Consider the following 22,133-nt stretch of genomic DNA (forward strand, 5'->3'; position numbering starts at 1 on the left):
CTAGATCCAGCGTTTGTTTAGTTCGCGGTCGGCAGTTATAGAGGCAGGAGTGAACCAACAACAACAAGAACAGAAGAATGTCGGCAATGAAATAATGAAATAAGACAAGGAGCCAGGAAGGGGGCTATTTAAACAGGCAACGCGGATGTGCAACCTATCAATTCATGTTCGTTGTGCCGGGGATATCCGCGCGATGCCCGAGGGCCAATAATGCGGGGAAAGCCCGGAGCAGACAGTCCCGGTCACGTGCACATTTACCATAAGAATCGAAGTAGACATGGAAGATGGATTGAGGAATGAAATAAACTGATGTGAACTGATATGGTATACACAAACAATCCCATCCAGGCCAAAGGGTCTGACGCCACCCAACGCCCGGTAAATGCCCTCATCTTCGAAATGCAGAACAGATGAATGAAATGAAAAATGAAAAAGAGACTACCGCGGACTCGTAGGATGACTAGTTGGTCCCGAGAGGTACTCCTGCGGCACCTTGGGCACGCGGGGCGAGTTGGCCGTCTGCGCAACCGCGCGCTGCTGGATTCGCAGGATATCACGCTGGCGCTCCTTCTCCCGGTTCGTCGCCGTGCCACCTGTGAGTCGACGCATGCCGCTGCGGATCATCGACTCCAGCGAGTGCGACCCGTCCGTCGCGCTGCGGACCATGGGAGGGTGCTGCGCCGCGATCCGGCGAGCGGTGGCCGGGCGCTCGTCCACATCTGAGTGGACTTCGTCGAGCTCGTCGTCCGAGATGAAAGCCGAGTCGTTCATGCCAAAGAGGGGGTTACTGGTGTTGATGGCAGGAACGTGGGGGAACAGGTTGTTGGCCGGCGAAGTCACAGACCGGATATGGGAAACAGGGTGTATGGTTTGTTGGGTGGAGGGCGCCGTCGCGGTAGAGTGCGAACTGTCGAAGCGGAAATTGGAAGGTCGAGACTCGGCGAGGCCATTGTGGAAGGAAGAGGTGGAGCCCGTCCGGGCGAGCGATTTGCGCAGAATCGGGGCGGTCTGCTGGTCGTAGAGATGTGCATTGGTGTCCACGTAAGTGCCGGTGAACCCGCGGAGCATGGGAGGAGCAATGTGGTGAAGGCTTGGGCCAGTCGGCTCTGTCTCGTCGAAGAAGTCGTCCAAGCTATCTAGCTTTTGGACAATATCGCCCATGTTGCCATCCGTCTGTGTGTCAATCGACTTCATGGTATCGGCTCGCATAGGGAAGAACGAGTCGCTGTATTCGTCCGCCCGGAAGAATTCCACGTCTGGTGTCATGGTCTCTGGGGCGCTCATGTCGTCGGCCTCGGCACAAGTGTAGAACACTGCATGAACGTTGTTCCGCGTCTGGCTGGACTGGGTTGCAGGCATGGGGACCGACCAGCCCGTGGGTTCAGGAATGCCGTACAGACTTTGGATCCGCTCGTACTCTTTACGGATAGCCCGAGAAGAGGTAGCCGAAGCCATACTCATCCGGAGGTGATGGCGCTCCATCGGATTGCCAGCGACGGTCATGATGTTATCCAAAACTTCTAGGGCTTGAGGGCAGAGATCGGTCTGGAGAAGTCGTAGCAACGGGGAGATCAGATCAGGTCCATGACAGGTGACCTCTGTTCGGCGCATATCCACTTCGGGGATCAAGACACAGAGGATCTTCATCGTCTTGACTCGGAACCAATCCGTAGAGTTGGTCAAAAGGCCCATGAGGAAGATGAGGCATTGAAAGTCCAGTTGTGGGAAATAATACGACTTGATCTCGGTGATGATGTGGTCCAGAAAGACGCCGGCCGTCTTGTACTGCTGGTTTGCGAACCCAAACAGGGACGCCGCAAGGCGAGGACACCGCTCATTCTCCGCCACGCGGGCCAGGAGGCTAGCCCGCATAATAGGTTTGGGATCACTGAAGTCCTGCTCGAAACATTGCAGGAAATGGGGAAGATTGGCTAGTACAGTAAACAACTGCCGAGTCCCGTCTCCGATGAGTTCGTTGTTCGGAAGCCCGCTTAGACCATGAAGAAGGTCCAATGTACGGTTGAAAGACTCGGATGATTTGAGACCCTTGAAGACTAGGTCCTGAAGACCGTCAAAGCCGCCCTCCCACTTGGGCGGTTGGCTTTCCATCAGCTGCGTCACCACGACGGGATCGCTCAGGTCGACCCGGTCCAAGAACTTTTCGAGCATGCCAATACTTTCAATGAACTCGGTTTCGTGAATCGTGTTCAGACAAGCGCAAGTCGTCCAGAATAATTGAGGGTAGTGCAACAGATCCGACGGTGACAGGGAGCTGATAATGATCTTCAACGTCGTGAGAATCTCCATCGAGAACGTCTGGTAGTCCGACTCCTCGTCGGCGATCGTGTTCGACAGTCGAGCAAGCATATCGGCCAACATGCGTGAATCCAACGAGGTTGAGATGCAGCGAAAGATCTGGAATGAGCGGCAGGCGAGATGGCGCACGGGACACGAGGTGGCCCAATTCAAGGCCTCTTTCGCCCACAGATCGCCGACACCCTCGTAGGCAAAGCCAAAGAACTGGACCACCATCCGGGAAACCGCAGCCATGGAAGTGGGCACACTTCGGTCCTCGTCCTCTTCCTCCTTGCCATGGTTCTCCTCGTACTCCCAAACTACGCCGGGGTCGCTCTTTCGGATTGACTCGACGAAATCCTCGATTGATTGCCGGGCGCCTGTGGGGGCATCATCCTCAAGCTTTGCTGCGACCAGTTCGTGGATCAGATGAACCAGCATCTCACGAGACTGCTCCTGCACTGTGACAGTGTAGTGATCCCAAAGGATGAGGACGACGTGAATGAGTTTGACCACATCGTTGAGGACAAGGGTAACGGGAGCAACCATGAGGTCCACCAGGAATATGAGAGCTACCTGACCAAGAGAAAGGCCCGCTGATTTGTTTCCAACGGGGAGCACCGTGCCCAGGTCCACAACATAGGGGAGACTATTGGTGTCTGGAGGAGCAGGAGTTACTTCTTTGCGCTCTTGCACCATATTCTTGGGCATGAGCTGCATCAGGAAGAACTCAATGACCTTCGACCCGGCCGGAGTGCCTGACAGGAAGACCACAATTTGCTTGGCGTACTCCACAAAGTTCTGTTCCTTGCGCTCCAAACACAGGCTGATAATGAAGTCAAGAACCAGTTGTACATTCCCACCGTGGGGGCCAGTCGCCAGGGCCTGCCATAACGCTTGCACTTGGTTCGGCAAGATAGTACTGCAGCGAATCGTAATCTCAAAGAGATTCGCAAGAAGCATGTACGACTTGGCCGTTGGTCCTCCATTCGAATCGACCTGCAGCTCCATGGTTTGGACCCAGGGCAGAATGGCGGCAACCATATTCCGCTGACTATCTGGTCGAAGATTTCGGAAGTGCAGAGAGAACTCGGAGAAGAGCGTAAATGCCAGATCGGAATGTTGCTTTGCCAGTCGCTTGGAGGTCTCAAACTGAGCAAGCTTGTACACCGCCGTAGTTTTGTCGGAAATGCTGATATCAAAGTCTTGAATCCTGGAGCTCTTCTGCTGGCGTTCTTCGAGTCTTCGGAGGAGTTTAGCAGACTTCATGCGGATCTCACGCTTTTGGTTGCCGAGGGTCACCAAGACGGCTCCCAGAATTCGCCAGAATCGCAGGTTGTAATCTGGATGCTCAATGAGCACCTCAGTCACCACCTCGAAGTAGCTCTCCAGGGCCTTCGGTCGTTCCGTGACATAGCACATCTCAATTGATCGCTCCATCAAGTAAGTGTGTTCCTTATTATGAATGATCAAGTTCTTAAGGGCCCGTCGACCGATCGAGTGCCACTTGTCGCTGACCGTGTTGAAAATGATGTCGATCCATGAAAGCATGCGACCAACATCGAACTGAAGAACAGAGCCACTTTCAGTTGTGATACTAATTGGGCCAGCCTGTTGGAGTTAGTAAGACGTTTGCCAAAGTTGCAAAAGGCCAACACTTACACACAGAGACGCCATGGCGCTCAAAGCAGCAGCGCGCAAGTTCTTTTTCTCAATCTCCATACCAGCAGCGGTGTTACGCGTCTCTCCGCTTTCATGTGATTGAGCTACCGAATACTTGCGCATGTTCTCTTCTCTTTCGGAGATCTGTGCCTGGTTCGGAGAATAGCCACACCAATCCTCCATCAGAGAGAACGCAGATTTGCGAGACTCGAAGGGCATCCAGCGAGATGAATCCTTGGTACGATTGATGCCCTCGAACAGCTCCTCCATCAGCCCACAGTAATGGAATCGTAAGCGCTGGAACTCCCAGTCATTCTGGACTTCGGCATCACTGAGGAAAATCCTGATATCTTTGGCATATGTGACAAGGTTGTTGACAATCCAGTCGTCGTTGTAGACTTCCGGTTCCTGGAGGAATTGCGAGGTGAGTTTGTAGACATGGGTAACCTCTGTTCGCAGCCGGTCGGTCTTCCTGTTTCGTCGAGGACTGCTAGGGGTGCGGTAGTGAGTGCCAATTCTGATCTTGGCCTCCTCATTGCAAGTAGTCACTGCGTACTGCAAGGATTCCAGAAGAGTGCGGTAGAGATTCTTGTGGATCGATCCGAGGGCCACAACGATTGCATTCCGGATCGAGTCTCGTTCGGCAGAAAGCAAGGGAATAACGAAAGCAAAAAGACTTCGAGCCGAGCTGATCTTGTCCTGAGACTGCTGGGCACCCTTGGAGGCTTTCCGTGCATGCTGAGCATTTGCCAGCTGACTTTGGGATTGAGCACCCACACTGGTAACGGTAGTACATGCCATGGCCAAATAAAGCTTCCACTGCTCGATCAAAATTTCCGCAGTCATATTGCTTCTGCCCAAGGGACGGCTCTGGTATCCCTCTGCAGTGCTGTACTGCGGGAATCTGCTACTCTCTGCCAAAGCAGTGATGGTCTTGTGCATCTGAACAAGTCGTGCGCACACAATTTCCCTTCCCAATGTCACAGCGAAGGGGCAAGTATCAAAGCTGACTCGAATGATATTGGGGAAAACTTTTGCCCACAGTGTGGAATCATAGGAAACCTCGCTGCTGCAGAGTTCGATCAGGGTGTTGTTAGAAGCACTCCTTCTCTTGCCCTTTTGGATTCGACTGCGCTCCGCAACAGTGAGTTGCTCGTCGTTGAGATCCAGAATTTGCTGGGAGTCGGCTTCGAGAATCCGGATGATTCTGGTGTTCTCCTTGCCCAGCGCCTTGTCGAACTCAGTGATCAGACGAAGGACATTGATAGCAAAGGCCCGAACTCTTCGGGACTGTGAACATAGGAAAAACAGGCCATGCGACTCAATCTCCTCAACATGGGCAAGGACACTGGACAGGTCAAGATGCAGACCTCGGTTTCCTGAAACAGATTTCTCGGGTTGTTCGAAGGCGGCTCCCTTCGTTTTCTGCTTGATCTCGTCGATCCAGATCCCAAGCAACTCGACATAGAGTCGCAATGTGGATTCAATATGGCCCGGCCCAAGCATTCCTTCATCAGACATGGTGGAATAACGGGCATTAAAGTTGAAGATGAACCGGGCAAACCCAATTGTGACTTGCTGGGCATGTAACTGCCGCGCAATGGCCTTGAGCGACTCCGCTGAAGATGTAGCGATGTTTGACTGAACATGGGCCGTTCCTGTGCAAAGAAGATTGATGAGAGAGTTGAAGGGAATATGATCTGAAAGGCAACGAGGAAGGGCTTGAACGGCCACATGCATCAGGTCGTAGAATCCTTGCTTTTGGTCCAAGGTGGTGAGATGGTCATCGCGTCGCCCAAAGCCGAATGCTTCTGAGATGGGAGTCTTGGGGGTAATTCCGCCAAATTTCTCATCCAGGGCGGCCTGACCTCCGAACGCGTTGTCACACAACAGGGTAATTTTGCCCAGCACCTCGCAGAACCGGACGTAGTATTCTCTCACGTTGTCGTTGAGCCTTGCCGTATTGACTGGTTGCCATGACAAAGGGTCGGACTGTTCTGTGGCGCTCGCCGCCTGGGGTTCAACGAGCAAATGTGGGCGGTGGAAGTTGATCGGACCTGAAGCATCCGTAAATGGATTCGGAACTGATCCAGTCAGAATGGGAGGGCAGAGCTGGTCACCATTCTCCAGGTCGGACATGATCGCGAGGAAGGCACGGATGCCAATGACCATTTTCTCCGGCTCCATTTGTTCGATCTTCAATTCTCGGCCAGACAAAAACAGGTCCGAGTTGATGAGGGGAAAGATGATGCTCCGGAAGCAAACATCAGGATGCTTAAACCCAATCATACGTATCAGCTGGATCAACGGGTCGGCAACAGCAGGCTCGGTGCTCAAGTATGTCCTTCGTCCGGTGGGCAACACGATCTTCGCCACTTCCTCGACTTTGCGCAGCGTGGTATTTGGGGAATCAGAATAGCGGAAGAAATATGTCCACACCAAGCGGCAGACAGCCTGCAGCGCCGGTCCACGAGTGGGACGATCCTTCAGGCGCGGTGGCAAGCTTTGGATCATCGAAAGCCACTGGGAAGTGAATGTCTCTTTGGCCGAGATACAGAGTAGCAGAACATGCAAAGAGAATGCCGACGCCCAGTGACGAGGCTTGGTCAACAACTGTGCTAATCGTGGTTGGACTAGTTCGATGAATTCCTTCCATCGAGGGAGCGAAAGATCACAGTTCGGGTTAGCCGCCACAGGAAGGAGGAGTTTCTCGATTAGGTAGCAATATGCCTGTTTGATGCGTTGCCCGTGAGCATTGACGAACAAGCGTGCCAGCGCCTTCATGAAATCGCATGTTCGACTCCATCCTTCGGGGCCTGTCGGAATCCGTAGATACCTCATCCCCAAAATCAGCAGCTCTGCCTTGGCATCTCCTTCCCGTGATGGTCCTCGAACCGTCTCGTCCTTCTGGAAGCGGTCGAGCTCGGTCATGAAACGGTTGGTGACGCTGGCGAAATTTCCCTCGCTCATGATGCCCAAGAGCTGGCCGTAGATCCTCCAGTTGGCCATCCGAAGCGGTGACGCTGAAATCTGTTCGGGATCGACCGTCTTGAGCTGGCCAAAGACAATGTCTTCTAGGCGATCGGCCATATCCAGCGTGATCGAAGCCAGGCTGCTCTGGTTGAAAATCTCGATCAAAACACGACAGACCAGGTAGACAGAAACCGTAGCCCGTCTCTCCACCAGTGCGATATCATCGTGACGGGCAAGGAAGGGTGTGGGTTGCTGCACACGTTCCGCTGTAGAAGTGTGGTCTCCAGGGGCTTGAGTCGGTTCGGTGTTGCGACGCGTCAACCCGTTTTCCGTGGCGGTTGGCTTGGACGGGTCATTCGTGATCTGTCGCGCAGTGATGGCGGCATCTCCCTTGGCCTTCCGCCAAAACATAATGGTATCGATCAAGGGCTTTGGTTTCTGGCGAGCGATGTGTCCCAGGGCCGAGATCAACTGGTCAAACGTCGGGTCTGCTCCAGGGCCACAAACCTCCTCCACCGGAGCATCCGACTCGCCCAGCTTCATGATGGCCTGGTTGATTTTGCTGTCGGCCTGACCGACAAACGAGTTGAACAGGTGATGGAGCGCATACTCGCCGACCGTTTTGGATTCAGAATGGTGTTTCGAGTGCGAGCGGCTGTGGGATCGATTGCGCTTGTCTTTGCCTCCCGAGTTAATGCGTCGGTGAGCCACGCTCGCTGGATTGCGGGCCATCGCTTCTTCCGTATCGTTGTCCTGGATGGTACTCAAGTGATGACTCGACGCCATCCCGGCGGATGTTTGATAGGTTGGGTGGGCATCGACCAGATCCAGCCGATTTGCTTCGTCAAAGGAGCCCCCACGGCCGAGGGAGGCGATCAATTCAGGGCTCAGAGGGCTTGCTGAGGCATTCGAGTTGGCCATGCTTGGGTTGCGTGAATGCTGCATGCCATGCACGATCGAAGTCTGGCGATGGTGGCCGTAGGAATTGGACGGTCGCCTTTCCAATCCCATGTCATATCCAGGTGCAGGACGCGTGACGTCGGGGCTTTTGGATCCAGAGTGGCCACGCCGGGGTTGTAAGGTTGGGGGTAGTGCAGAGGGATCTGCTGCTCTGCCCCGGGCCGCCGAAGACTCACGGCTGTGCATCGGGGTCGACTGCGTGGTCCGGGTGCCCCGGCGCTCTAGTGGGGAGGTGAGATTATGGTGCGACGCGGAGTGTAGCTCGTCAGGGATGAAGGGGAGGGTTGCTTGCTGGCCGGGGCCAGTCTTTGCAGAATGTGAGGCCACTATTGTAATGGACTGCAGTTAGATCTAGTGTTGGAAGCGTGTAGAGGATGCGGTAGCCTGGGACCGTGGGTGAGGCCGGGGCCGGACAGCGGGTCGCGAGACCGACCGAAACACTTACTGGCGACAAGATCAAACGGGACCCATTGTGCTCTCAGGTTGTATTAAAGACGAAGGCAGACAGGTGGTAGCACATAATGGCTCCATCAGCCTGGAGGGAGTGGGAGACAGGGGAGGTGGTGTGAGCAAGAGTGTGCGAGAGTGAATAAGTCTGAAAAATGATGCGATGCGGATGTTTATCGGGCGCACGGGGTTTGGCCTCCACCGTACACTACGCGCTGTCCATCTGGCTAGCAGCACCACTGTGGTTGATCTGCGTACTCGGTATTCGTTATAGTCAACTATTTCAACTCTAGTCTATGCAGGTACAACCCCTTCTTCACTCCAAAGGCAGTGAGGGTGGCGAACCTAGGCTTGGCAGTGGTAGAGACCGCGATATATATATTGGAGAACACAGGATCGATCGATAGATCAGTCCCTAGTCTGTGCCAGGGGTGCAGATGCCTAAATGGACTCTGACATTTGTCGGTCGTGTCATAAAACCTAATAATGCACACTGGTGCGATTGGACTCTGATCACATGAAATCCCCGACCATGAACCCGTGGAGTATAGAGACTCTGCCTAGGCGGTTTGTCGGCGCGAGCGTCGCTTTTCGGACCATGCGACAATCCAGTAGAGTATAGAGAGAGAGAGAGAGAGAGAGAGAGGCAAATACGAAGTATATAAGATTCCCTAGACATAACCGACCTTTCGACCGATCTTTCTCCAGATCCACCAAGAACTCCCGCGGAATCCGCCCGTGGCCTCGGAACCCTCCCACAGTGAAGGCAGCATTCGGCAATTCCAGCAACACCCACGGCGGGACAGCACGGGAATACTCCACGAACACCACACAGAGATCGCATTCCGCTCACTGTCACTCAGCTTCTCCACACTTTTAAATAGGATCATTGGTCTTCTCCAGGTTTATTTCCCACCTACTTCCTACATCCTCCCACGTACTGCCATCTCTTACACCCAACATAGGCCGGAACGTGACCAGCTCCACTCGCGATCAGACCACTTTGGCTTATTTTCCTCCGTCCTTCTCTCTCGCGACTCTTTCCTCTCCGGGATTCACTTCTTCTACCGCAGAGTCTGCCGCTCTTCTCCTTCTTCTTGTTCTTCTTTCTTTCTTTCTTTCTATTTCCTTCTCCCTCTTCTTCCGAGCCTCGGTCGGGTCTTGCTCTTTCCCTCTCGCACGTGGCTGGAATTCTCCACCGCCGCCCCGAAAAAACCCCCTAGCCCGCCCCCGTGAGTCCGCCCCGAGGCCGCTCACACCACACCAACCACGCCATGGCCCAACTCGACACCCTCGACCTGCTCGTCCTGGTCGCCCTGCTGCTCGGTAGCGTTGCCTACTTCACCAAGGGCACCTACTGGGCAGTCCCCAAGGACCCCTATGCCTCGGCCGGCGCCGGCTTGAACGGGGCCGCCACGGGCGGCAAGACCCGCGACATCGTGGAAAAGTTGAACGAGACGGGCAAGAATTGTGTCATCTTCTATGGATCGCAGACGGGTACCGCCGAGGACTACGCCTCGCGCCTGGCCAAGGAGGGCTCCCAGCGCTTCGGTCTGAAGACCCTGGTAGCCGACATTGAGGATTATGACTACGACACCCTGGACAAATTCCCCGAGGACAAGATCGCATTCTTCGTGCTGGCCACCTACGGGGAGGGCGAGCCCACCGACAACGCCGTGGATTTTTATCAGTTCATCACGGGTGATGATGTCGCGTTTGAGAGCGGCGGCGGCGCCGATGACCAGCCTCTGTCGTCGCTCAAGTTTGTCGCCTTCGGTCTGGGTAACAACACCTACGAGCACTACAACGCCATGGTCCGTCATATCGATGCGGCGCTGACCAAGCTGGGTGCGACACGCATTGGTACTGCGGGCGAGGGCGATGACGGCGCGGGCACCATGGAAGAAGATTTCCTGGCCTGGAAGGAGCCTATGTGGGCTGCTCTGTCCGAATCCATGGATCTGCAGGAGCGCGAGGCCATCTACGAACCGGTGTTCTCCATCATCGAGGACGACGAGAAGACGTCCGAGGACGAGGGCGTGTACCTGGGCGAGCCGACGGCGGCGCACCGCGAGGGCCGCGCCAAGGGCCCCTTCTCTGCGCACAACCCGTACATTGCCCCGATCGTCGAGTCTCGCGAGCTCTTTGCAGTCAAGGACCGCAACTGTTTGCACATGGAAATCAGCCTCGCCGGCAGCAACCTCAGCTACCAGACTGGTGACCACGTTGCCGTCTGGCCCACCAACGCCGGCGCCGAGGTTGATCGGTTCCTGCAGGTGTTTGGCCTGGAAGATAAGCGCCACTCGGTGATCAACATCAAGGGGATTGATGTCACGGCCAAGGTCTCTATCCCGACTCCGACCACATACGATGCCGCTGTTCGCTACTATATGGAAGCCTGCGCGCCCGTGTCCCGTCAGTTCGTTGCCACCTTGGCCGCCTTCGCTCCGGATGAGCAGACCAAGGCTGAGATTGTCCGCCTGGGTAGCGACAAGGACTACTTCCATGAGAAGATCTCGGGCCAGCGCTTCAACATCGCCCAGGCACTGCAAAGCATCACTTCCAAGACCTTCACCGCTGTACCATTCTCGCTGCTCATCGAGGGTCTCAACAAGCTCCAGCCGCGCTATTACTCCATCTCGTCGTCCTCTCTGGTGCAGAAGGACAAGATCAGCATCACGGCTGTGGTCGAGTCCGTTCGTCTACCAGGTGCCACGCACATGGTCAAGGGTGTGACGACCAACTACCTATTCGCCCTTAAACAGAAGCAGAACGGCGACCCTAGCCCTGATCCACACGGCCTCACCTATCAGATCACCGGTCCCCGCAACAACTACGATGGCATCCATGTGCCCGTCCACATCCGCCACTCCAACTTCAAGCTGCCCTCGGATCCGTCCAAGCCGATCATCATGGTTGGCCCGGGTACGGGTGTGGCCCCCTTCCGCGGATTCATCCAGGAACGTGCTGCGCTGGCCGCCAAGGGCGAGAAGGTTGGCACCACGGTCCTCTTCTTTGGATGCCGCAAGAGCGATGAGGATTTCCTCTACAACGCTGAGTTCCAGGTAAGCCTTTTTTTTTTCTGGGTTCTTATCAATGACGACGTTAACAATTCTTTCAGACATATCAGGAGCAACTGGGTGACTCGCTCAAGATCATCACGGCCTTCTCCCGCGAATCTTCCGAGAAGGTATACGTTCAGCACCGCCTGAAGGAGAACGCCTCGTTGGTCAGCGACCTGCTGAAGCAAAAGGCCAATTTTTACGTCTGCGGTGACGCCGCGAACATGGCCCGGGAGGTCAACACGGTGCTGGGCCACATCATCGCCGAGCAGCGCGGCATGCCGGCCGAGAAGGGCGAGGAGATGGTCAAGCACATGCGCAGTAGCGGCAGCTACCAGGAGGATGTGTGGTCATGATTGTCGCTTCTCTTTGGCCTCACTTCTCTCCTTTCTAGATGACGGAGCATATATACTCACGTATTTTTTTGTTTGTTGAATAGCTTTTCTTTCCCTGTACGTTTCGCATTTTCGGACTCGATTGGGGGACTTGGGACGGCTGGATGAGCCTTTAGACTTGTGTTTTAAAAAGAAAGCAATTTAATGGTCCATAGCTATGGATGTGGTCTACTGTAGGGTTTGATCCATCGATAAACTCGCGGTAGGGGCAACCCGGGCTTAGGCGCGTCATCCGGCCTACACACCTCCTGCGCTCTCTTTCACCGTCCACCTCCCACTCACCCCCTTTCCCTTTTCCTTGCGTGATCATTCTGCCATTTGACTATACAAAAATTCAATTTCCCGTTTCTTGTTCCTGGACTTTTTTTCTTAATCTCGGCGGATCCGAAGTTCTCTTATCCGGCCTCGCTGCGGTCGGCCATTCCCCGCAGTGGTGGACATCCCAAGCTCGAGCTCGACTGTTGCGCGACGCTGAGACACAAACAAAATGGCCTATGTCGTGCCCATCCATCGGGCGAGCAGCATTCGCCATGCCGTCAAGCTGAACTTCGTCCAGCCCGAGGAGGACTGCTTGGTGGCTGCGTGGGTTTTCCTTGCCGTCCTCTTGGAGACGACAATGAAGTCGCTAATCGGCTCACAGGAAAGCAAATCGACTCGAATTCTACAGCCTCACCCCCGATGGCCTGGTCCTCGCAGCCTCGCATACCATCTATGCGCGCGTGACCATGTTGGCTCGCCTACCCGCGCCGGCGAACTCAACCACCGACCACCTCTTCGTCGGCACGGACCAATACAACTACTTTACACTTGTGTGGGATAGCGCGACGAACCGGATCCGAACAGCACGGAGCTATGTCGACATTACGGAGCCGTCGTCCCGGGAATCGCAATCCGCAGCCCGGTGTCTCATCGACCCGAGTGGACGATTCATGACTCTAGAGATATACGAAGGTGTGGTCGTAGTCGTGCCGATCGTGCAGCTGCCAGTTAGGAGACGCGGACAGACGCCCGCCGCCCCGGGCCCTGATGCTCCCCAGATCGGGGAACTGGGCGAGCCGACTACGTCGCGCATCGACGAGTTGAAGGTGCGCTCGTCGGCTTTCCTTCATTCGGAATCGGCGAACCCGCCATTTCTGGCGCTGCTTTACGAGGATAACCAGCGCAAGGTGCGTTTAAGGATCCGGGAGTTGGAATACAGTCCGGCTACGAAGAGCAACCTCGCGGAGGCGATGTTCAAGGAGGTCACGGATAAGAAGCTGGATGGGGGTGTGTTTGCGTATGAACTTGATTTTGGGTCGTCGCATCTGATCCCAATTCCTGCACCGCTTGGTTTGTTTCTGACCGGTAACATTTCCTAGAAGCATACACTGACTAGATTCTAGGTGGCCTCATTGTTCTTGGCGAGACGTCAATCAAGTATATCGATGACAACAAAAACGACATGATCTCCCGGCCGCTCGAAGAAGCTACTATCTTCGTGGCATGGGAGAAGGTGGATAGCCAGCGGTGGCTGCTGGCCGATGATTACGGCAGATTGTTCTTTCTGATGTTCGTTCTCAACGCCCAGGGCAACGTTGAAGATTGGAAGCTCGACTATCTTGGTCGCACATCTCGCGCATCGGTGCTTGTCTATCTCGGCGGAGGTATTCTCTTCGTGGGTTCGCACCAAGGCGACACCCAAGTTCTCCGGATCGAGAACGGCTCGTTCACAGTCATCCAGACCTTGTCTAACATTGCGCCCATCTTGGACTTCACCGTCATGGACCTTGGCAACCGGACGAGCGAGAGCCAGACCCATGAGTTTTCATCAGGACAGGCGCGGATAGTAGCCGGGTCTGGGGCCTTTGATGATGGCACCCTGCGAAGCATGCGGAGTGGTGTTGGTATGGAAGAGCTGGGTGTTTTGGGCGAAATGGATCACATCACCGATCTCTTTGGCCTCCAGACCGAGAGCCAGAGCGACCTCATGGATACTTTGCTGGTGACATTTGTGGACGAGACGCGAGTGTTTCACTTCAGTGCTGATGGTGAGGTGGAGGAGTTGAACACGTTTTTGGGCCTCATCTTCGAAGAAAACACCCTCCTTGCCGCTAATCTGCCCGGCGGACGGATCCTGCAAGTCACCGAACGACAGGTGATCGTGGTCGATATCGAGAGTGGCATGATCAACTTCCAATGGACGCCTCCGATTCAGAAGGCGCTCACGGCTGCTTCGGCGAACGATGACCATCTGGTTGTTGTTATCAGTGGCCAGATCCTGGCATCGTTTGATATCCGGAGTAACGGGCAGCTCATCACCAAGAAAGATATGGGTGCAGACCGCCAGGTTTCGGGCGTCACGGTGCCATCCACCCCGGCAGGAGTTTGTATCGCTGGATTCCCGCAGTCGGCTGTGGTGTCTGTTCTGGCCATTCAAGATCTGGCGGAGCTACAGACCCAGTCCGTGGGCCCTGCTGGCGAAGCGTTTCCGCGTTCTGTCCTGGTGGCGGACGTGCTGGCGAACAGCCCGCCGACGCTGTTCATTTCCATGGCGGACGGCAGCGTCGTCACCTTCACATTAAACCCCCGGGACTTTTCCCTGACCGGCATGAATAAGCTAATTCTTGGATCCGAACAACCAACCTTCAAGAAACTCCCGCGAGGCGACGGGCTCTACAACGTGTTTGCGACTTGCGAGAACCCCAGTCTCATCTACGGCTCTGATGGGCGCATCATCTACTCCGCAGTGAATTCTGAAGGTGCGTCCCGGATCTGCCACTTGAACGCAGAGGCATACCCGGAGTCCGTCGCTGTCGCTACGGCGAATGAGTTGAAGATTGCACTGGTGGATAAGGAGCGCACCACACAGATCCAGACTCTGCCAATGGAAGCGACGGTGCGCCGAGTGGCCTATTCCCCATCCGAGAAGGCATTTGGAATAGGTACGATTGACCGCAAGCTCGAGGACGGAATGGAGATTGTCAAGAGTCACTTTGTGCTGGCAGATGAGATCCTGTTCCGGCGGCTGGATGCCATTGAGTTGGAGCCTGAGGAGCTGGTGGAGAGTGTCATCCGAGCCGAGTTCCCAGCCGGCAAAGACGAGAACGGTCGCGACACGGCCAAGGACCGATTCATCGTGGGCACGGCGTACCTGTCCGATGAGGTCGGGGATTCCATCCGCGGACGGATTTTGGTGCTCGAAGTCGACCACGGGCGCAAGCTCACCAAGGTCGCCGAGCTGCCGGTCAAAGGTGCATGTCGGGCATTGGCTATGATGGGTGACCGTCTCGTTGCGGCGCTCGTCAAGACCGTAAGTGATTATATTAACCCTCCCACATCTTGGCGCCGACGTCTTTTACTTACAATGGTATCAGGTGGTCGTATACAAGGTCACCACCAACAATTTTGGCGAATCGAAACTCGAGAAGCAAGCTTCATACCGCACGTCGACGGCGCCGATGGATATCACAGTTTCGGGCGAGCAGATCGCCGTTGCCGATCTCATGAAGAGCGCTACGGTCCTCCAGCACACAAAGGATGAGACGGGCGTCGCAGAAGATACGTTGACGGAGACAGCCCGCCATTACCAGACCGTGTGGTCCACAGCCATCGCCTTTGTGGAGAAGGGCACTTTGCTGGAGAGTGATGCACAGGGCAATCTCATTGTGCTATCGCGGGATGACGACGAGGTCCTGACAGTAGACCAGCGTCGACTGAGGCCCACCAGTGAAATCTCGCTGGGCGAGATGGTCAATCGGATCCGGCCCGTGAATATCCCCAAGCTGGAGAATGTGGTGGTAACTCCTCGGGCGTTTGTTGCAACGGTATATAGATCCTTTTTGATCTTTTTGGGGTTCGGGTTACTGACTGGGATACAGGTCGAGGGATCCATCCATCTATTCGCTCTTATCGACTCCAACCACCAGAACTTCCTCATGTCCCTCCAAGAGGTGATGGCCCGCCACGTCGACTCGCTGGGCGATCTGTCGTTTGAAAAATTCCGGGCTTTCCACAACGAAGTGCGCTCCTCCGACAAGCCGTACCGATTCGTGGACGGCCAGCTCATCGAGCAGTTCCTGAACTGCGATCCCGCTGAGCAGGAGGAGATCCTGGCCGAGGTGGGCTCTGATGTTGGTGACCTTGGTACACTGGATGTGGAGGAAGTGAAGAAGATGATTGAGGCTTTGCGGCGGCTGCACTGATGCCTTGGGCAATTGCATTGTTTGTTTCTAGGTGGGCTACGGCACGATATGGAACTGTTCAATTGGTCTTATTACACTCCCGAATGTCATGATTGATCGAGTCTAACCCTGCGCCGTGGACATGCCCTGATTAAATGGAACTAGATAGCGATACAAATACAAGCAGCGACGGCCTTCCCCAAATCGCCCAACTCCCTCACTCATCACGCCTTCTTCGCACCCTCCTCTTCCTCCTCGCTCCAATCCAACAGCTCCAGCACCTGATCATCCGTCAAGCTATCCGCACTCGCATAGGCCTGCTTCTCAAGATTCTTGAGATACTTCTTCTGCCGCTTGCGCGCCATCTTGTTCCACTCCGGCACACCAGACGCTTCCGCCATATCCTCGCCCTCCTCATCCTCAGTGCCGAGTTCATCTTCCGTGTTGTCCACCTCCCCAATCACCTTCCCGCCCTCGGCACCTCCTCGTCCACCCCGCAGCGCATTGGCCGACACCTTCGCCTTCTTCCCACTAGCCTTCTGCTTCAGCCTCTGCTTCTCCTTCTTCTCCTTCTCCTTTCGCTTTTCGCGGTCGTAGCTCCATTTGAACAGCTTCTCGATGTACGGCCGGAGCAGGAGGTATGCGATCACGATCAGCGCGATCCGCGTCCAGCGGTAGGCGCTCACGTCGACGAAGGTGCTGTAGAAGTTGCGGCAGAAGCGACGGACGGTTGAGTCTAGGCCGCCGAAGATTTGGGTGGTGAAGTCATTGAGGGCATCTGCGGCGACGTCGCCGAAGTTGCGGGTTGATTCGGGGGTGGCCATCTTGTGTGGTGGTTTTTGGAGGAAACTTTTTTTTGGGGGGGGGGGGGGGGTGGTGGACGGAGGGACAAGTAGCGGGTCCGGATCGGGGCGGAAGGAGGGAGATTGGGGAGAGAGCAGGAGAGCTCTCAGGAACACCGAACCTGCGTCAGGTGGGAGAGAAGAGAAAAGGGAAAGAAAAGGGAGAAGCTCTGGGAGAGCAACAGAAACGTTCTTCCTTCGTCCACCAAACTTTCCTTTCCTTTTTGAGTACCCGGACCATCTGTTTTTCCGTCGACGCGGTGTATGGAAAGACGCGCCTCTCATCTCTCCTCCATAACAGTGTGGACAATCCTCACTGCCTGTCCTCAGCATGGAGCCGGACGAGAAAGCTCAGCTCGAGGAGGTTGGTCCATGTTTCATTGGTCATCGGTGCACCCCGCTAATGCCGTCCCAGCGTCTCAAATCCGCCCTCTGGCTGTCCATCGGCAAGATCGTGGATGAGGAAACCATCAAGCTGGGCGCGAATGCCACCCCCCAGTTCATCGGTGCCCTAACCGAAATGGTCTGGGCCCAGATCGGTATGTGATTTGTCTTTTCGCGTGGGTGTCGCGACCATCCTGCCGTGTTTATCGTCCATCCTCGGAGACTGACCGACTCCCAGAAACGGTCAGCCAGGATCTCGAGTCCTTCGCCAAGTACGCATCACTTCTCTTCTGTGCGCCTGGTTTGTTCTCTATGGATCGGCTGACTCTGATCGGGGTTCGATTAGACATGCCGGACGGTCTACTGTCAATGTCTCCGACGTGATGCTGCTTGCTCGCCGCAACGACGGGCTGGATTCGATTCTGCGAGCCTTTGTCGAGCAGCGCAATGAGGCTTCTTGAACTACCGCGTCTTGAACTACCACCCTCTCACTCTTTCGACGCCGATCTCAGCCATTCCCGCGGTTGACTACAAAGCATACTCAGCCACCGTGATCGGCGATCCCTGTGAATCAGTGGATGCATCACAGGGAGCGGGATCTGGGTGCATGAGATCCTGGTGGACGTCATCGGGCCGTTAAGCTACGGGACTGGGCATGATCTAACCCGGACTAGGCCAGCTCCAGCGCGAGGGCAATAACTTGGTTGGGGACATTGTGTAGTATACAAATTAAAAACCGCCTCTAAGCCCAGCCCGTTATGATGCCATGGCTTCCTCAGTAGGTCTTCACGTCGCATGTGATCTCTTACATAATGTGGCTGTTCTCGTGGTGGTCCAATGGATCCGGAGTGGCAACCCAATCACTGTCCGGGCTCATGTTTCTTCCCCACCACCGGCTCCAGCTTGACATCAGCGTCCCTGTGGCGCACGCCGACCAGCCACTGAGCGTGGCCGGATCCGCCAAGAGCGCCCACCGATCTACGAAATTGCGTCGGACGGTCCCAATAATGAGTGGTCCCAGTTGGGAAAAAGCATAATCAATCATTTGCCCCCAAATCCGGTTGCCTGAGTTTTCCCGGGATTATAAGTAAAGACATTCTTCCCGGAAGGATTGCAGGCCATCCAATCTACTTTCTTTTGGAACTCTAATTCCCGACTCTCAAAAGTCCCAACAACAGCTCATCATGGGAGTGGGTGGACTGCTTCTTCGCATCTGTGGCCTGGCCATTCGCGCCCTACAGTTCCTCGACGGTGCCGTCATCCTGGGCATCTTTTCTTACTACCTGGCCACCCTCTCCAAGAATGACCAGACCATCCCCACGTGGATGAAGGCCGTGGAGGGCCTGTCCGGTGCCGCGACGCTGTATGGCCTGCTGGGCCTGCTCTTCGTCTGCTGCTTGGGCGGCGTGTCCTTCTTTGCCTTTTTGGGCGTGGTGCTGGACGTCTGTTTCACCGGCGCCATGATCGCCATCGCCGTGTTGACGCGCCGCGGCACCCAGAGCTGCCACGGCACGATCACCACCCCCGTGGGCTCGGGCCCATCTGGCGCGAAGTCCGCCACCGCGCTCACCTATGGCATGGCGTGCAAGCTGGAGAAAGTGGCCTTTGCGGTGGCCGTGATTGGAATGTGAGTTTTATAACCCTTGAAACAAAAAAAAAACCTTACATCTGGTTCTTGGCTAATCAATCATATCGATGTAGCTTCCTCTTCTTGATCTCGATCCTCTTCCAGACCCTGCTGGCCCGCCACCACAAGCGCGAGAAGCGCTTCGGCCCCTCGCCCGCCAACGGCTACACCTCCGGCTCACGCAGGGGTTTCTTCGGTCGCAAGAAGAAGCACGTCGACGGTCCGGGCGCTGACACTCTGCCCGGCCACCCGACCCCCCATGACGTGGAGAACGGTGCCCCGGCCAAGAACGAGAAGTCTTTCTTCGGCTCGTTTGGCCGCAACAAGAATACCAACAGCTACGGCAACTCGGCCTACACGGGCAACTATTAAGTTCAACTATTAAGTTGAAGCGATCAGCTTGGACGGCGTTGCGTGGGTGCAACAAGTAATTGTGGAAGTTGTTAGGTGATGTGCCAGTCGATGATGATATATGAATTTCGTTTTCTGGAGCTGAGATACCATGTGTTTTGTGCATTTGGTCTAGATTGGAGAATGCTGGTGTATATTAGGAAGACCCCAACTTAGCTTATAATAATAGTAATCAACGAACGCACTGCTGAGATATTAATTGTTTTCATCTTCGCGTGGTAAAGTTTTGTTCCTGGCATTGAAAAGTTACGTGTACAGACAAAGGATTTCCGCATGCATCAAGCAAATAAGCACCGCCACTCGAACCAGACTTGGAAGACAAGGGGAAAAAGAAACGAAACATCAGACATGGACATCAACTTGGTCATCGCTAGTCGATCGATCAAACAGAGAGACAAACATTCAGCACCTGCGCCAGTAACAAACTATAAAAATGACTCGTTCTTGGAGTGATGCTTCGCCGACCCAGTCGGGAAGCAGAGCCCAATCAATATACCCTTTATGTTTTTTGCCCCCCTGAAAAGAATAACGTGCAAAAACATTGACGGAAGGAAAGAAGAAGAAACAAAAAAAAAAAACTCAGAAGCTCCAATCGCCAGCGGAAACCATCCGGCCCATGCGGCAGAGGGTCCCATGAGCCACGGGGCCCATGAAGACGGGGTAGCCATTGGCGCACTGAGCCCAGGACAAGCCATTGGGCGAGCAGATGAGCTCGCCGTCATAGCAGTACCAGTTGCCGACGTAGTTGTGGAACTCGTTGTTGGTGGTGGCCTCGGTGCCCATGAAGCGTGGTGGGTCTGATTTGGCAGTGCTCAGGGCCTGAGCCACCTTCGCGACCTTGGTCATGGTTTGCTTGGAGACAATACGGGAGTCGTCCTTGGAGGAAGTGTCGCTGTTGTTGGAGTTGTCCTTGGAAGAGTCGTCCTTGGAGGAACTACCCTTGGAGGAACCAGAGTCATTGGACGATTTAGACGCATCAGCTCCCAGGAAGGGCGCGTTGCCAGAGCACTTGTAGCCCTTGCCATCAGACTTGCCCATCACGTTGTCGCCGGGCTCAGGGAAATCGACCGTCTGGCCTTCGATGGTCACGCACTGGCCCGTGTAGTTGACATTGGCGACGAAGAGATCGGGCAGGTCATTGAAGGCGGTGGATTGCTTGTTGTTGGCACCATTGTCGGCGTTCTTGGGCTTTCCAGTGGGCTTGGGCTTCTCAGTCGTGGTCTTGGGCGACTCAGTGGGCTTGGGCTTCTCAGTGGGCTTGGGCGACTCAGTAGGCTTGGGCTTGTCTGTCGCCTTTTCAGACATGGACGAGCTGCTGGGCTTCTCCTTGTGCATGGTGGTAGTAGTAATCATTTCGTCGGTAGACTTGGAGGTGTTTTCCTTAGTGGACGAGACTTGCATAGTGCTGGACTGGTCGTCATCGTTCTCGGCCTCCTTCTTCTCCTCAGGGGTCATGGAGGGCATGTCGATGCTCTCCCGTTTCTCCATACCAACCGAGTTGCCCGTCATACGGCTCGAATCGCCGCCAATGGTGACCATGGCACAGTTCATGTACATCTCCCGGTTACCGATCTTGTTGAACCAGGTCCACGCCAGGAGGGCTTCGCCGGAGGGTGCGTCAGAGGGCACGGTGAACTTGTACTTCTTAGGGATTGGGCATTCGCCGAGCATGGACTCGATGACCTTGAAGGTCTTGCCTTTGTCGTAGGTCAGGGCCAGCTGGCACGAGCCGCCCCCGTGTGTGGCCGAGCCCTCGAGCTCCATCTCATACGATTGGCCCGGGGTATATTTAGCCTCCGAGACAAAGGGGTCGTTCTGATAGCCCTTGCAGGGGTAGTCTTGGCCCGATGGCGCCAGCGAGTTGGTGTATGAATAGTCTATCTTACCCGTGGCGTTCTTGTTCAAGGGACTGCGAATTGGGTACGGCTGCTTCATTTGCATGTGTGCCGAGGCCATCGTGGCCAGCAGGCCGGACAGCAGGAGAAAGCCCTTCATGATGGATTGAGAGGGCGATTGAAGCTTTCTTTGGATGGTCAGTTGCCCAGCCCTAAAGAAGAAACCACGACCGTCCACTTACCAAAGATCCACGAAAAGACTCTGCAGGTCAAGATCAGAGAATAAAGATAATGCGCAAGTATCTATCGTGACTATAGGCCAGTGACAGTATAAATACCCGGTTGTCAAGTGCATTCTTCCCTGCCGTGGGAATGAATGGCAAATGCCACCCGCAGGCGACGGTTGGCGAACAACGTGCATCGCAACGTGAAGAATGCTGGCAGCCAGAGGGTTCATTCGGGGAGATGCCCTAGTCATGCTGGTCTTATGTTTGACCATGGTTATTCTCTAGAAGTCTTTGCTGTCAGCTGTAATATCTTGAACATTTGAATCTAATCCTTATTTTTTTTTGTCTTTTCCTCGGCGAGAACTATACATCGAACAGACCCTATTTCCCAAGCCATCTCTGTCTCTCAGACTCGGCCTTCATTCCCAAGTTCTTCACGGCCCAAACGCACCGAAGAATTCGGTGATGTCAATTTGTAAGAACCAAAACAGGGCCAGTAGTAGCGACCGAATCCCTTGATGTTCGCATATATCACCCCCGTGTGCCCCCCTGCATGCCTAGCCAGACACACACTAATATGTAGAGCGGAGTTTCAGTCTTCATGGTCATGTTGGATAGAACCGAGATGAGTGAGTAGGAAATCACCATCGCGTTGTTGATTGCATTCTTGTAATTCCTAGTTTCCAGTAGCAGGAGTAGTTAGGGCACGGTGCCTAACGCGTCCAGTGTTAGCGCGTTTCCACCCGACTCGTCAACGTCACTTTCTCTCACCATCTCTCCCTCAATGCGCCCGATAAGCCACGACTGACCATCTGCCCCGCTGTATGTGTCGGCCTTTCACCCACCCCCAGAG

At 54.9% G+C, this 22,133-nt stretch overlaps 7 protein-coding genes across 7 annotated transcripts; 4 read left to right on the forward strand and 3 right to left on the reverse strand.

Moving 5' to 3' along the window:
* Positions 1 to 438: 438 nt before the first annotated feature.
* Positions 439 to 8,361, reverse strand: PFLUO_LOCUS7370 (Cell morphoproteinsis protein PAG1; the record flags this gene model as incomplete). The annotated part of the gene is made up of 3 exons (XM_073785007.1): positions 439 to 3,906; positions 3,958 to 8,216; positions 8,358 to 8,361. 3 exons carry the CDS (start codon positions 8,359 to 8,361, stop codon positions 439 to 441), a joined length of 7,731 nt encoding a protein of 2,576 aa, XP_073641405.1.
* A 1,250-nt stretch (positions 8,362 to 9,611) lies between these two features.
* PFLUO_LOCUS7371 (uncharacterized protein) lies at positions 9,612 to 11,755 on the forward strand (the record flags this gene model as incomplete). Its single annotated transcript, XM_073785008.1, has 2 exons — positions 9,612 to 11,402; positions 11,459 to 11,755. 2 exons carry the CDS (start codon positions 9,612 to 9,614, stop codon positions 11,753 to 11,755), a joined length of 2,088 nt encoding a protein of 695 aa, XP_073641406.1.
* A 526-nt stretch (positions 11,756 to 12,281) lies between these two features.
* On the forward strand, positions 12,282 to 15,975 carry PFLUO_LOCUS7372 (uncharacterized protein; the record flags this gene model as incomplete). Its single annotated transcript, XM_073785009.1, has 5 exons — positions 12,282 to 12,376; positions 12,435 to 13,123; positions 13,177 to 15,083; positions 15,148 to 15,597; positions 15,652 to 15,975. 5 exons carry the CDS (start codon positions 12,282 to 12,284, stop codon positions 15,973 to 15,975), a joined length of 3,465 nt encoding a protein of 1,154 aa, XP_073641407.1.
* Positions 15,976 to 16,178: 203 nt separating this feature from the next.
* PFLUO_LOCUS7373 (uncharacterized protein) lies at positions 16,179 to 16,778 on the reverse strand (the record flags this gene model as incomplete). The annotated part of the gene is made up of 1 exon (XM_073785010.1): positions 16,179 to 16,778. The coding sequence occupies one exon, from the start codon at positions 16,776 to 16,778 to the stop codon at positions 16,179 to 16,181; it is 600 nt and encodes a 199-aa protein (XP_073641408.1).
* Positions 16,779 to 17,127: 349 nt separating this feature from the next.
* PFLUO_LOCUS7374 (MHF histone-fold complex component) lies at positions 17,128 to 17,641 on the forward strand (the record flags this gene model as incomplete). The annotated part of the gene is made up of 4 exons (XM_073785012.1): positions 17,128 to 17,160; positions 17,212 to 17,335; positions 17,419 to 17,452; positions 17,527 to 17,641. 4 exons carry the CDS (start codon positions 17,128 to 17,130, stop codon positions 17,639 to 17,641), a joined length of 306 nt encoding a protein of 101 aa, XP_073641409.1.
* A 723-nt stretch (positions 17,642 to 18,364) lies between these two features.
* On the forward strand, positions 18,365 to 19,179 carry PFLUO_LOCUS7375 (uncharacterized protein; the record flags this gene model as incomplete). The annotated part of the gene is made up of 2 exons (XM_073785013.1): positions 18,365 to 18,807; positions 18,882 to 19,179. The coding sequence occupies 2 exons, from the start codon at positions 18,365 to 18,367 to the stop codon at positions 19,177 to 19,179; spliced, it is 741 nt and encodes a 246-aa protein (XP_073641410.1).
* Positions 19,180 to 19,797: 618 nt separating this feature from the next.
* On the reverse strand, positions 19,798 to 21,213 carry PFLUO_LOCUS7376 (uncharacterized protein; the record flags this gene model as incomplete). The annotated part of the gene is made up of 1 exon (XM_073785014.1): positions 19,798 to 21,213. The coding sequence occupies one exon, from the start codon at positions 21,211 to 21,213 to the stop codon at positions 19,798 to 19,800; it is 1,416 nt and encodes a 471-aa protein (XP_073641411.1).
* Between the last annotated feature and the right edge of the window lie 920 nt (positions 21,214 to 22,133).

The sequence above is a fragment of the Penicillium psychrofluorescens genome (assembly GCF_964197705.1).
Source record: "Penicillium psychrofluorescens genome assembly, chromosome: 5".
Taxonomy (NCBI): Eukaryota; Fungi; Ascomycota; class Eurotiomycetes; order Eurotiales; family Aspergillaceae; genus Penicillium; species Penicillium psychrofluorescens.